The sequence below is a fragment of the Barbatula barbatula genome, assembly GCF_947034865.1.
Source record: "Barbatula barbatula genome assembly, chromosome: 8".
NCBI lineage: Eukaryota > Metazoa > Chordata > Actinopteri > Cypriniformes > Nemacheilidae > Barbatula > Barbatula barbatula.
In genome coordinates, this window is record NC_136771.1 from 14,952,335 (window position 1) to 14,966,886 (window position 14,552).

Sequence of the window (14,552 nt, forward strand, 5' to 3'; positions counted from 1 at the left end):
GGGACAGTTGTTTTCTCCTGAGAAATGACAGATTTGCTTTTGTACGACAGAAAAATGCAGATGGTACCCTTGCTTGTGAAATACTGCACCAGCGTCACACTTCACCATTATTTAACCAACCATGTAGCTCTGGACTTCTGAATATAGTCTGCATAGGAAATGGTCAGGTCAGGATGAAAAATGTACAACTGCATGAAGGGGATCTGTTCCGCAAGGTGGCCTGCCTCCCACAAGAAGCTGGTGGTTATGTCCTCATACCCCTTCGCCATGGTCTGGAACAGAAATATTAAAGGTCAAATGTTCTTGTCTTTTAAGATAGATCCCATTAGGGGCTATTGTAGCCAAGGGCATGGGTCTAATTCCTAGGGAAAGCAGAGCTGATACAAAATGTAAAATCATAACTTGAATGCAATTTGGATAAAAGCGTCTGCTAGATGTAAAAATACAAACCCATTTTAACCTCACTTCTCTTGCTTAACCCACTTACTTAACCTGGACTGATCCGCTTATGATATTAGGGAACTTTTCATTACGAATGAAAATTTAGGAGTAAGCTAAATAAATATATTAAAACTTCAAGGAAAATGTAGTTCTAAAAGTAATTCTGTCCTTTTTTAGGTCATGTATGCAAGGGCTGTTTGGAAGGAGGGTGAACAAGAGGAGGAGGGTGTATTTCCTGACAATTGGATCGACAGGAACAAGAGAACAGTTAGATGGCCACGTAATATGAGCACCACAAAAACAGAAAGAGCTCTAAAGGACAAAATAAACCCTCAGGATGACTGGATGATGTTTCCTTTAATTAAAAAACAACTAGCTAAGCGTCGTGAATGTGATAACCACAACCTGACAAGTCAGGCAGAAGAAGATGAGGAAGATAATGATGAGGTGGTGATTAGATCGGTGAGGAACCGCACTAAAAAAGGAACTCCGGAGGGTTTTTTAAGAAACGGTATGTTTTTCATTCTCAAGTAATTAATTTATTTGTTATGTAAATTATTTGTTATGTGTTATGTGTACACAAGTAGGGACTTAAATTTTTGACATCAATGTTTATGACTTTTTTTTAGAATTAACTGATTCAGATGAGGAGGAGAGCATCAGGGGTAATGGTTTTCTATAATAAATGTATAATTCCGGTTTCAAAATAAATTGTTAATAAATAAAGATGGATGGATATGGTTATTTTACTTTATTATCACGGTATAGGTGTAAAGCTGCCCAACTACCCTATTGCACCAAGCAAGCTGCAGTCCATTCAGAACAACAACATGTTACACAATGCTTGTGAGTACTGATGACCACTTATGAAGCATGGTAATGTGTTGTGGATACATAACATGATAGTTACATTCATGTGTTTCAGCCTCTGGAGATGAAGCCATGTCTGTTCAAGTGGAGTATGCAGACAATTCTCGGGGCTGCGAAATATCCACTGCTTGTGAGTATTTAAATCTCCACTAGCAACAACCATCCCATTGCAGAAACTTAAAGCAAATCTTACCTTTCTGGCACATCACAAATCACTTTGAACTTCATCTCCATCCAAAGTCCCTCCCTCTTCTCTCTGGTAATTATTAATTAAGTGTAAACAACATTAAAGTACTTACAGGCTGATGCATATGTTTCAGACTCTGTAAATGAAACATCGGATGGCCTCGATGAAGCTATAGGATCTCGGTGAAGGGAAATGTCGAGTGAGTATTGACTTTATCCACAATTGCTCCAATAATTTCAAAAGTCTATATGGGCAAAGTGCTATGATTTATTTACACACTAGAAAGTAGTTACAGGCTCCATTATATGTTTAAGACTTGTCTGGCCTGGTGGAGCATGCCAATGGGGGAAGAAAATTGGTGACAGTATTCATCACAATTAATGCTCGCCGTTTTTGATACATTTCAATCATTTTTCATATTTGAAGATTCCTTGTCTTTTTAAGGCTCTCAAGATGCAAGCACAGCACCTCGGCACAGAAAGCTGTTGACACCCAGTGGGTATTCATCCATAAAATATTTTGTTAGGCCTTGTGAAATGTAGGAACATTCTTTGTGTTTTCAGGATCTGGCCATGTAGCAAGAGGTTGTGCCAGGGATGGCTATCGCTCAAGGTAAAGAAAAAGGATAAGGCACAGCATCAGTAGTGGCTTGCTTCTACTGGTGTCTTTTTTGTTGTTGGCCAACCAGTAGGGGTAGACTGTTTCAGTATTGTGACATGGTATTGTATTATTTCAGTTATAAAATGGTCAAGTGATTACAATGAATTTAAATGGTACTAGGTCCAGTGGTGGATCCAGCATCAGGTCCAGACACAGTGTCTCCAAACACAGGTCCAGATCCAAGTCCTGGTGCAGTGATGCTTCAAAGCACACAGTCAGATCCCCACATGGTGGGTCGAGGCACAGTGATGTTTCAAGGCACACCGTCACATCCAGACATGATGGGTCACGGCACAGTGATCGTTCGAGGCACACCACCAAGTCCAGACATGACGAGTCACGGCACAGTGATAGTTCGAGGCACATCTCCAAGTCCAGACAAGACCTGTCACGACACAGGTCCAGACATGAAAGGTCACGTCATAGTGACACCTCCAGATGTCATGACAGATCCTATAGTAATGCCCCCAGGCCCCCCGCTAGATCCCGTAGTGATGCCACCAGGTCAAGACATGATGAAAGATCACGACACAGTGATCTCACCAGCCCCTCCTATGACAGGCCAAGGCATGGTGAGTTATCTACAGACCACAATTGTACTTTAAAGTACTTTGCAATTCAGTAAGTAGGAAAGATGCACCCCTAATCGTTACAATATAACAGCGTTATAATTTATGTTTTAATGTGGCCCAAATCTGTTGAATGTTTTTTCATTTGATAATTTCTAAAACTTTCTGTGGTGCAGATGCAGTAACCGAGAATGGAAGATGGACATTCCCATTGCCTTGGGATGGTAAGTATTGATCTGTTTGCAGTGTGAGGCAATAGGACATGGAGCAATAGAGCAAAGATACTTTTAATAGTACCACCTTCCCTTTTTCTCTACTATTTTCTCAGTCCACACAAACTTCTTTTTAATTATAGCAGTGGCTTGCTTTTCTACCGTCAATTGTAGGGTGGTTTCTATCATACGAGTATATTCTCAGTACAGTATACACTACAGTACATTAATAACAAACACTGAAGCTGTTTACAATAACAATTCTTAACCAGCTAACTGGCCTTGCTATTCTAATTGGAGGTCACCATTGTAATCAACAAATGTTTATTTCAGTGTACCAGAAAAAGGTCTTAAGCATGCTGGTCGACCTCCGCAATCACCAAAAACAAGCACAACCTGCTTCTTCAGCCATGAACATTGCTAGGATTGAGACCTTGGAGGAATTTGAAAGAGAGGAGCAACGCCTCTGTGATGCACAAGCCTTTGATACCCTGGTAGGTTTTACAAGTCTGGAAAGTAATGGATAGCTTTGCATAATGTAATAGAGTGCATTTCCACACTGTTAAGTTCCTTTGGGAAGTGTCATTCAACTTAATCATGGACTTATTCCATCAGGTACTGCAAATTGCAAGAATTGGAGGAAAGAACCCCAAGGACTGTGTTCATAAAGTCCTTGACAGGTATGTTTCTACATACAGTATGGATTGTATGTGATGTTACAATGAAAAAATTAATTAAAAAAACATTATTTAAACTTTTGGTCATTTTGTCTGTTGTTAGATCCATATCAAAGACATTATTCAAATGTAGTGGTGGATAGCAATTAAATGTGGCGCAGTGATATGAAACTGTTATTCGGTTGACAGATCTGAAACTACTCCATAGGTGTGCATTAAACCAAAAGTTAATGCACACCCATAGAACATTCGCTAGCCAATCAGAATGAATATTATACCAATCCCGTGGTATAATATGTTGAGTTTTTATTGTCTGTTGTGACAGTGTTTGTAAAGTGAAAAAGCATTTGTTAAGGCACTGAAAAATACGATCCACTGGGATCAGGTGAGTGAAAACTACATTGTGTGGTTTTCTAAATAACTGCTCAAGAGTTTGATACTAATGTGTGAATATTGTGTGATCAGATATTTGCCATATACAGTATAAGATTAAAACTCTGGCACTGTAAATTACAATTTGAACTAATAGTAAAATCATTGCCTAATTCTGACTTAATTGGACTTGAAGAATCAGTGAATGAAACTCAACACTAAAAAAGACAATCGACAAAAGAAAACTTCATGCTGCAATGCATGCTGGGTAACATACTAATAAAACTAATTTATGCCTACAAACATGCATTTCAGTTGATCTCTTTATCTTAATTAGTTTGATTGTCACAATTTTTGAGGTTTGAATGATGAGTGTTAATGTCTAGTGTATGTTTTTTTAATATTTTTGTTTATAGTATCAAAGTATCTTTGCATGTGAATCAAAACCACTCATCGTGAAAGATTAAATCCTACATTATTTAATGTCACTTCTCATCTTTCTTTAGGCTCTTCACTAACGGACTGATGGCGCAATTTAATATGAAGGGTAAAGGAAAAAAGGGCAAGAAATCTTTGGAGAAGACAAAAATTTACAAAGCAATAAAAGGTAAGCCCATATTTCGTGTTAAACAAGGTAAGATGACTTACCTCTGCTCTGCCAAATGACTTAATTGGACAAATATTTCCTTACCTGTTGACATTTAAAATACAAAGCTAACTGTTTACTACAGCTATATTAAACTTTGCCACATTGGTTTTGTAATAATCCTGTATTGCTAGAGGATGCACAGTTAACATATTTTTGTTTATAAATATTTGAATTTGGTGTATGACGGCAGATCTCCTTTGCATGTTTCTAATAAATTGTCTTTTTCTAATTGTGCAGAGGGAGTATTGAAATTTGATCACACAGCCACAGAGGACTTCATAAAGATGAACACTTCAGAACATCTGAAGCATGCACCGCAAAGAAGTGGAGGTGGAGGACACACAACAGTCACTTAGGACTGAATCACCATTCTGGAGAGCTTTGTATACATAGCTTTTGTTCATAGTTTTCTTTTCATATGTATGCTTATGGTTGGATTTTACTTTTTTATACATAGATTTTGTAAATAGTTTTCATTTCTGTGTTCATTATGGTTTCTTATGGTTGGATTTTACCTTGATTCTCAGTTTTGTATACATAGCTTTTGTAAATAGTTTTCATTTCTGTGTTCTGTATAGTTTCTTATGGTTGGATTTGACTAAAAAACACATTCAGTTTTGCAATTAATTTTGTATTGTTGTACATTTGTTGCATGGTGGGCTGTGTAATTGTTTTTCTATTTTACCACCAGTGTTAAGTTAAGGCTTTATTTGTGACATGTTTGTGCTTGTTAAAAATAAACATGGAAATAAATAAGTAGTGATTGAATTACAATTTACTTTATAACACGCTGTGTAAAACTGTAGTTACATATGTTTACAGAAGGTGGACCTGTTTCCTGTATAAGATAACTATCCTGTAGGCTCCGCAGTGTTTAAACTGGAAATGCATGTATGCTTTTACAGTTATCCTCTGCTTCTGTGACAAAGAAATAAAGGAATAGAAAACAGTATGCCACCTTCTGAAATGAGACTACAGTTATGCACAGAGCCTAGAAGTAGTATAAAAACTAAACTGTATGTAGAAAAGACGTCTACAATGACCACATTTGGACGTCAATACAAGACGTTCTGTCGACGTTGAAAAAAAGACGTCATCTGGCGTCACAGTCTGCACCTTCAGGGGACCAAAATTGGACTTGAAAAAATGACGTGCAGAAGACGTTGTTTAGACGTGTCTTTGCCCAGTGGGTATGTGCGTCTCTCCGTGAATATTACGTGTGTACAAGAGGGAGAGAGGCTGATACCCAGCCGATCCACTGATGATGATTATTGTTACAGATTAAAAAGAAAAGAACTCTTGGATCTCATTACTGGGTAATCGTGTGGTCTTTTGTGTTCGGGAGTCCGTTCCAGACATGCTACATTAGCACATATGGCATTTTCCATGTGTTTTAGCATAGCGCTAATCGCTCGCTAACGAGATCGTTTTATTTTGAGGATTTAGTGAATCCCAAACTTCTTATGTTACATTTGCATTGTTTATTAACCCTATTGAGTTTGCAATATGTATTTTCTTTGTTTCTGTATGTTACAGTTTTACAGTCCTTCAGTAAAATACACCAAACGAACAAGATGCTTCCTGGTTCTTTATTGGAGACTGTTATCTATCTGTAAAGCTAGTCCACACACAACTAGTGAAGGCAGAATACACGTCTTATTTCGACGTTGAAGACATGTGCAGAAAATTGAAATTAATAATGTATACATTAATTATTAATATATTTAATAATTACACATTTAAAAAATTTTCCTCTAATTTACTGGTTCATTTTAAGTGTATATGTTTTGTGTTGGTGTTCGAATGTGTTCAATGTGGTACATGTTATCATGGTAAATACAACACTGTAGATCTAACACCATTAGCCGCACGCTAACATGTAGCTATTGCGTCAGCTACGTTTGATATGCGTGAAAATCGCGGGGTTGCAGGCCGTGTGGAACACAAACTTTACGCTACTCTGATTGGGTGAGGCACCATTACACCATTAGCCGCACGCTAACATGTAGCTATTGCGTCAGCTACGTTTGATATGCGTGAAAATCGCGGGGTTGCAGGCCGTGTGGAACACAAACTTTACGCTACTCTGATTGGGTTAGGCAGGACGTCTACATAACACAATCAGTAAACGCCACTCTGGTTGGCCTAGGCAATACGCCAAGCATCCCAGCTAACAATTTTTGGTTCCCAGAACGTTACTTTGTAAGGTTCGCTTTTGGTTCTATAGGAGTTTTCGCGGAACGTTCCGGGAACCAAAATATAATGTTTTGGGAAGGTTCCCAACTTCCATTTATTCCCAATATATATGCAACATTAATACCACAAATTCATCAATTATATCTATATAAAAATCACATAAATCCATGTTTTTAATCCAGTCTTTAATTGTCAAAAATATTTCTTAAAACAGAATCAGAAGTTAAAGAAAAAAGGTATATCACATTTATGATATTATATAAATTAATTCAAATAAACATCAACATGTGCAAAAATACTGCATTCCAAAAACAAAAGAATATATACACAACTATAGAATTAATACGATCCTCTGTTTAAATTAGTAACAAAGAAAATTAAAATTTAGACAAACAAATGAATGAAATTTACTAGCAAGAAAGTTTGTGCATGGTCAAATTGTTTGATTAAAAACATATCATGTACAAAGCAGACATTTTTTGCAGATTAAACGTGTTTTGTGTATTTTCAAACTGAAAAAACAAGCATATTGAATATTTCAAGTGCAGCGTATGTATTTAACAGATTTGGATTGTTAAATAAACGGGGAAATCAAATATGTTGCTATATTAAAGTGTAAATGTTAACTCCACTTTTCATCGAAACATGCCGTCTCGTTTTACACAACAAATGATTTAATAATTAAGAATAAGAACCAGGGCCCGGTTTTTCAAAAGTAATCCACTAGGATTTTGGATAACGGATTGGATCAAATCTTGAAAATGTGTTTTTCAAAAGAAAAAACGGATCACATAATCGGATTAGATCACGTAATCCAATCTTGGTTTTGATCTGGATCATACGGAGCCCCTAAGGGGACATGAGCAAAAAAAAAAAAAAGTTTAGTTTCATGTGCTCACACGAAACTTTCATGTGCGCACGTGAAACTTTCACGTGCGCACATGAAAGTTTCGCGTGCTCACGCGAAACCTTATCATGTGCGCACATGAAAGTTTCATGAGCAAAAAAAAAAAAAGTTTAGTTTCATGTGCTCACACGAAACTTTCATGTGTGCACATGAAAAGGTTTCGCGTGAGCACATGAAAGTTTCACGTGCTCACATGAAAGTTTCATGTGAGCACATGAAAGCTGTATATAGCCTGGGCCACACTGGAGACCGTGACAGCTAGAGAAATGACTACAGTACAGCAGTTAGTTGCACTATATTTTAATCTAGGTCTTCATTATAAGGACATTGCTGCTTTGCTTGCAAGTCGTCATCATTATATTGTTTCGATACGACATTTAAAACGGATTTTAAAGTCTTGTAATCTGTTCCGGCGCAAGGGATACAGCGATTTAGATCGGGCAATTACTTTCATTTATGAACAGTTACAAACAGCTGGCCAACTCCACGGATATAGGTGGATGTACACAAAATGCAAGGAGAATGGATTAAACATAAGGAAAGAGGATGTTCGATTAATTCTACGAGAACTAGATCCAAGGGGTGTTGAACTCAGAGTGAGGAGACGGCTCCGTCGCCGAAACTACTTTGCTAAAGGGCCTAATTATATTTGGCACATAGACTCTTATGACAAATTGAAGCCTTTTGGCATCTGTATCAACGGCTGCATTGACGGATTTTCGCGGAAAATCATCTGGATGAATGCATTTACCACAAGCAGTGACCCAAAACTTATTGGTGGCTACTACATGGAGGCAGTGGAAATGTTGGGTGGTTGTCCAAGGATTGTCCGAGGCGACCGAGGTACTGAGAATGGTCAAGTCAGAGACTGTCAGCGCTTTCTCCGTCGTAACATTCATGATGGCTCTGCTATTGACAGCTACATTGAAGGGGCAAGCACGGCCAATCAGAGGATAGAAAGTTGGTGGGGCTTCCTCAGGAGAGAATCAATGGAGTTTTACATCTGTCTGTTTGCTGATCTGAAGGACCGTGGTTTATTCGACGGTGCATATTTGGACAGAGGTCTAATTCAGTTCTGCTTCATGGGCATCATCCAGGTAAGCTATATATAGCCATCGTTGTTACTGTAAACCTAGGCTGTCACAAATCACTGTGCGTCTGCTTGGCTGTTTACACAAAAGGGACTAAAACGCTTATAAATACGTGTTTAATGTAGGCTACCTAAACAACGTTCAATCATCACCAAATTGCTCTCTCATGTTCATCATAACCACTGTCAAAATCCAAACCCAAAGTCTAATTATTATGGGCGTTCGTTATCTGACATAATTGCGTTTCTGCTTCACATTTTCAGCCGGGCAGCTGTAGGTTGACCCCCCACGGTTCTCATGGTCTTTATTTGTCCTAACGTGAAAAAGCTTAACGTGGTTTAATTTAGGCTACCTAAACAAGGATCAGTGATAACCAAATTTAGACAGTTTTCAGTGGTTATGAGTAGCAACATGAGAGAGAAATTTGGTGATGATGGATCATTGTTTAGGTATGCCTACATTAAACCGTAAAAGCTTTTTCACGTTAAGCGTTTTAGAATGTCCCGAATGAATGTGACGTTGCCTATGATCGCTGAAGCAAATTAGATGGCTAAATTAATGCTGTTGGCAAGAGAAGATCATTTGTTCCTGTGTCTGGATGTTGTGTAACTTACTGCATTCTGCACACTAATCGTGATGAGAATAACAAATTGCAAAAATCACTTAATTTCTTCCCAATAAACCTTTTTTCCAGGATGAGTTAGATGAGACTACCCGTGTGTGGGATTCCCATGTCATCAGACCATCAAAGAATGACAGAGTGCCCAGTGGTCGACCCAGAGTCATGTACATGTTCCCTGAACTCCACAGAGCTGACAACTGCATTTCCCCAGTGGAAAGAGACGATTTACAGCTTTGTCAGAGTAGCTGCACATTTCGACCAACAGTGCCATGTGACACAGACATCTACAACATCTGCAACTTCCTGATGGTTGAGTCACAATTGCATCTTCCGGCTGATGCTTATCAAGCATTGGATTTGTATCTGGACTTGAGAAATCAAATCAAATCCACTCTCTAATTCCATCTACACAAAACACATCAAAATTCTCTAGTCAGCATGTAAATGATAGCCTACTGACACTGTTAATTTGTTTATGTGTGTATTATGAATCTTGTTAATGTAGGATATTTTGCTTTGCCCTCATATCAGTCATGAACTGGGAAATATGGACACAAGCACAGGAAAGACATGAAGCGTATGGCATGAATGAGGAAGTTGTAATTTTAATTTAACAGTATCTTTTACATTTTGAGTATGTTTACCATGTGAGGCTTCAACAAAAACAGCCATTGGTATTTCCCATTTGCCAAAATGTAAAACAAGTGAACATGTGAAATGTGATATTCTGCAGTATTGTACAGTTATAATAGCTTCACTGAAAAGGCATAAAATAAATATAACCTAGCAAACATTTATGCTTAATAACAAGTAAGTAAATGTTTTACTTTTCTTACATCTATTATAACTACACAGGACAGCAGACCTTTCTGGACACCATCACTGGCCAAACGTTCTCATGAACAGCAAGTATGTAGTGTATTTAACTGCTAAATGCAAATCTGCAAAAACTCATGTGTCAGTACTTTACATGACAAACATTTATGCTTAATAAAAATAAGTAAAAGTTTTACTTTTCTTATATATATTACAACAACCCAACAGGACAACAGACCTTTCTGGAGCAGGTTACCTGAACATAGAAAAATAACTCAACAAATTTGATATTAAAGTTTCCAACAACAAATAAATGATGTACTTGGGTTTGATGGAACTTTTCTTTCAAGGAAACTTATATTTTCCCTACAATTAGTACCAAATTAAAAGAGAAATTAGCATTACCAAATGCCCATCACAACCACTAAGAGCCCAAGTGACTCCTTCAAATGTCTTGTTTTGACTGACCAACTCACCCAAAACTCAAAAGGAGTGAATTTACAGTAATATCAAACAGAAAAAAGAAGCAAATCTTCACATTAGAAAAACTGGAAGCAATGAACGTTTTGGCTGGATAAACAACCCAAACAATTTAAAGATGGATCAATTAATCAACTAATCATTTTAGCACGAGGTGTTTTCACATTTTTAAAATACAGTGTCTATATATTTATCTGTGACAGTTTTCACCCTCACTGCAGCTGTTAATCGTAAACTCTCCATTTGTCTCATTTGTTTGTCATTACATTTGACAATATTACTTTGGAAAAACAAGATACCATTTACCTTCTGATTACAAGTGTTACTCTGTGTTGTTTACCTCTGCATCTTAATTAAACAGGATACATTACAGTTTCTGTGAGATGTCTACACAATATCCATTGTGAAACAATCACCAGACAGTACACAGTCAAATTCTGTTCGAAATTCAGGGTATGTGCTGTAGGTCCATGGTAACTCAAGTACTGCTCCACAAGTGTGTGCAACAGGCCTGCGACTTAAACCACACAGTTTATTAAAAGTTACTTCAATTTTGTCTTTGCACAGCACAGTGGACCCTGTGCAGAAGCGCAAAAAGGTTTCTAGCTTCTTTTGGTCAATGCTTCTGACATATCGTAGTAGGTGGTTGAGGGCTGCCTGCTCCTGTGTACTTAGGCTTTCATTTGACGGTTTAATCATCTGTGCCACTTTCCTGTTGGTTGGTCTCTTAGACTCATAGAGCTCCATTAGGCGGCCTTTGGTTATGGGAGTTGGCAAAGCAGTGTCAATACTGGACTGGAAACAGTCAATAATAAATTTTGGCTCTTGAAGAAGAGCTTTGTGTGCCATTGTTACAATGGTAGCCCTTAGGTTATCTTTACAGGGCAGGCAGTGTGCGCCCATTCGTGAGAAGAGGTCGAGTAATTCCTCCTCATCACTCTCATCCATGCTGCCCTGCATTGCTTTTTCAATGGATTGTCTCTCAGTCACTGACAGGAATCTGGCAAAGGACGTCATCAAGAGTTCTTCATCCACTGAGCTGACTCCTTGGCAGCAGGCAAGAACAAAAGCTGGTGACAGTCTGATAGGCATGATGCCGTGGTCCAAGTATCCTTTTAACCAGACTCTTCCAACTGCTTTCCATTCCTTCTCAGAATAGTCTGGTCGTAGTCTGGGAACTCTCTCTTCTTCCCCCTCACATTGTTCCAAGAAGTGTTCCCAGAAGGCGGAATACACCTCTCTTGACACACCATCACTGTCCACAGCTTTCTCATTTATAAACTCCATTTTCAGATTAACATTCAGTACTCTTGGTTCCATGAAGACATGAAGGACATCATGAACTATGTTTACTCGCCTAAATTCCACATACAGGACTTCTTTTTCAGACTGATCTGCTGATGCTGTAAGACTGTTTGATGATGCAGGTCCATCGTTCAGTGTAGAATGCTGCAATTTAAAAATAATAATAATAATAAACAATTAGGTGAGATTATTTATTGATTAAATAAGTGAGGTTGTTGACAGAAAATTAATTAATGACTGACAATCCATGTTGACATTCAGTTTATCATATAGAAAAAATGACGAAGAGAGAAGAAATACTCTTTTCTGATTGGCAGGTAGGTAGGCTATAAAGTAAGGGATAACGGGCGCCAAGGTGTCCTGTTAAATGGAATTAATGGACGAGGGGGAGGCAAAGAACTCCCTGACGCACAACGCTTATTATACTGCTACTTACTAAAAGTAGCCGTATAATAACAAATGTATTGTCCGACCGGTGGACAATACATTATTTAAATTACTCAAAAGGGACAATTAAAATGTTTCATCACTAACAGCAATAACTTTGTTCAACACTATACCTGCATATTGTTGAGGTCACAAGGATTCCAAGGAAGAGTGGAGTCTTCACAACCATCATCACCAGCACCAATTCCTCCAAACTGTACTTCAAAGTCTTCGAGAGACGCATGGATGGCAAGGACAATTGGGGAATCCACCTCATAACTGCACTGGTCTGCATGTTCATTTGACGCAAGCATTAAACAATCATCAGAAAGTGAAGGCAGGACTTCTATGTCATTCATCTCACGAGGGGCTGGTCTTGATTGCCTGGCTGGTTGCCCTGTCTGATGGTAATAAAGCAAAAAAAAAAACAGAACAGACACAGAATTATTACCTAAGCTTACTTAACGCATGATCTGATTTAAGCTTTCATGTCTACCATAACATAACGTCTTTATGGGAGAAAAAGTTCCATCTCTGACACAGAATGTGATTGGGGCAGCACAACATATCTACGATTGGGTCAGTAAAAATGGATTAGTCTATCTACTGGAGCTTACTCTTTCATGAGTTTCTTGCACTGAGTCAGTAGGTACCTCATCTGAATCAGAAGATTTCTCTAGGTGATCCTCTTTTGTAGTTTCACTCCTCTTGTGATGATGTCTCCTGGTTTTGTTCTGCAGAAATCAGCAGATCAGCCATTAATGGGCTTGTACAACCAAGGCACACTCTTTCTAACCTCATTGTGAGTTGGCATTACAATAGCGGATAAATGGCTGGGTGGATGGCCAGACAGCTTTGCATACACTGCCTACATGTAGTTATCGAATGCATAAACACAGACATACCCAGTACACAGACATAAATCAAGTTTCCATTCAATTCCAATTCATCCATTTTGTGTTTAATGCTTGCCACAAGAATATGCTTTAAAACAGAATGTGGTTGAAGAGAAATGTGCCTACCTTCACTGGCCTCTCATCGTTGGGCTCAAAGTCTGAGGATGCATCCGAGAGAATGATTGCTGTGTCTTTATACTGGGAGCACGTGTAAATGCGCAGCATCCGCAGCTTGGTCCTCTCATACAGCTGGTCTACGGTGCAATCATGAGCTAGTGACTTCTGACTGAAATCACGAATGTCAAAATCGAACTTCCCAATAGGTCCTTTGGCTGAGTGTCCATCTGGGAAAAATAAATCCTGGCCTATCTCCAGTAGCTCACCCACGGTTACCGTTTTCTGCACAGACAGGTGCCGTGTTCCACCTCCACCTTTGGTTCGGACCTGGTGATACTCGCCCTTCTGAAAGTGAAGCCATCCCATTTCGACCCGCCGTGTGTCTTTCACTGCATATTTATTGCCGACAGGTCTACGTACAGCTGTGTCACTTTTGGCGGAGGTTCTTCCTTCTATTTTTTCTCGAACCCTGTGCATCAGAGCGGACTTCACTGTCTCACTGTTGTTCGTCAAAGTTCTTTGCCGACAAAATGCTCGAATAGCCAGTCGGTCTCCATATCTATCGATATATTGACCCAGCTCTTCATCTGCCATTAAAGCTATGACATTCACGTCGATCTGAAATTCATGGAAAAAGGCAAAAAGATTCAAAAAATTAAGCCAGCACAGGCTAACGTTATCTTAACGTTACCAGGGAGAGCTAGCAAAAGTATGCTAGCTAAATTTAACAGTTAGACTAGCTAAGTATTGGCAATAGTCTAAAGTTAACATTGAACAATAGCATACATTGAATTTACAGCGAAATAACTTACCTTATCATCATTCAGTTTATTGATAATATTGTCTGGTATATTTCGGCTTTTAAGGAACGTTTCCAACTCCTCTTTAGCCGCCATCTAACCGTAGCTGAAACTGTCATTTGATGTGCGCACATGAAAAGGTTTTGCGTGTGCACATGAAACTTTAAGGTGAGCACATGAAAATTTCACATGAAAGTTTCAGGTGCGCACATGAAAGTTTCACGTGAGCACATGAAACTAAACTTGAAAGGTTCACGTG

At 38.6% G+C, this 14,552-nt stretch overlaps 1 protein-coding gene across 2 annotated transcripts; it reads left to right on the top strand.

Annotated features, from left to right (window-relative positions):
* Positions 1–1,574: 1,574 nt before the first annotated feature.
* Positions 1,575–5,383, top strand: LOC306897153 (uncharacterized protein). Of its 2 annotated transcripts, XM_079461658.1 has the most exons (7): positions 1,626–1,697; positions 2,062–2,110; positions 2,279–2,730; positions 2,904–2,951; positions 3,273–3,433; positions 3,555–4,595; positions 4,875–5,383. In XM_079461658.1, exons 1-6 carry the CDS (start codon positions 1,691–1,693, stop codon positions 3,651–3,653), a joined length of 816 nt encoding a protein of 271 aa, XP_079317784.1. In that variant the 5' UTR covers positions 1,626–1,690; the 3' UTR covers positions 3,654–4,595; positions 4,875–5,383. The 2 variants fall into 2 exon arrangements, with proteins under 2 accessions (XP_079317785.1, XP_079317784.1); XM_079461659.1 differs by lacking the exon at positions 4,875–5,383 and having other exon boundaries at positions 1,575–1,697; positions 1,943–2,110; positions 3,555–3,663.
* Positions 5,384–14,552: the final 9,169 nt, after the last annotated feature.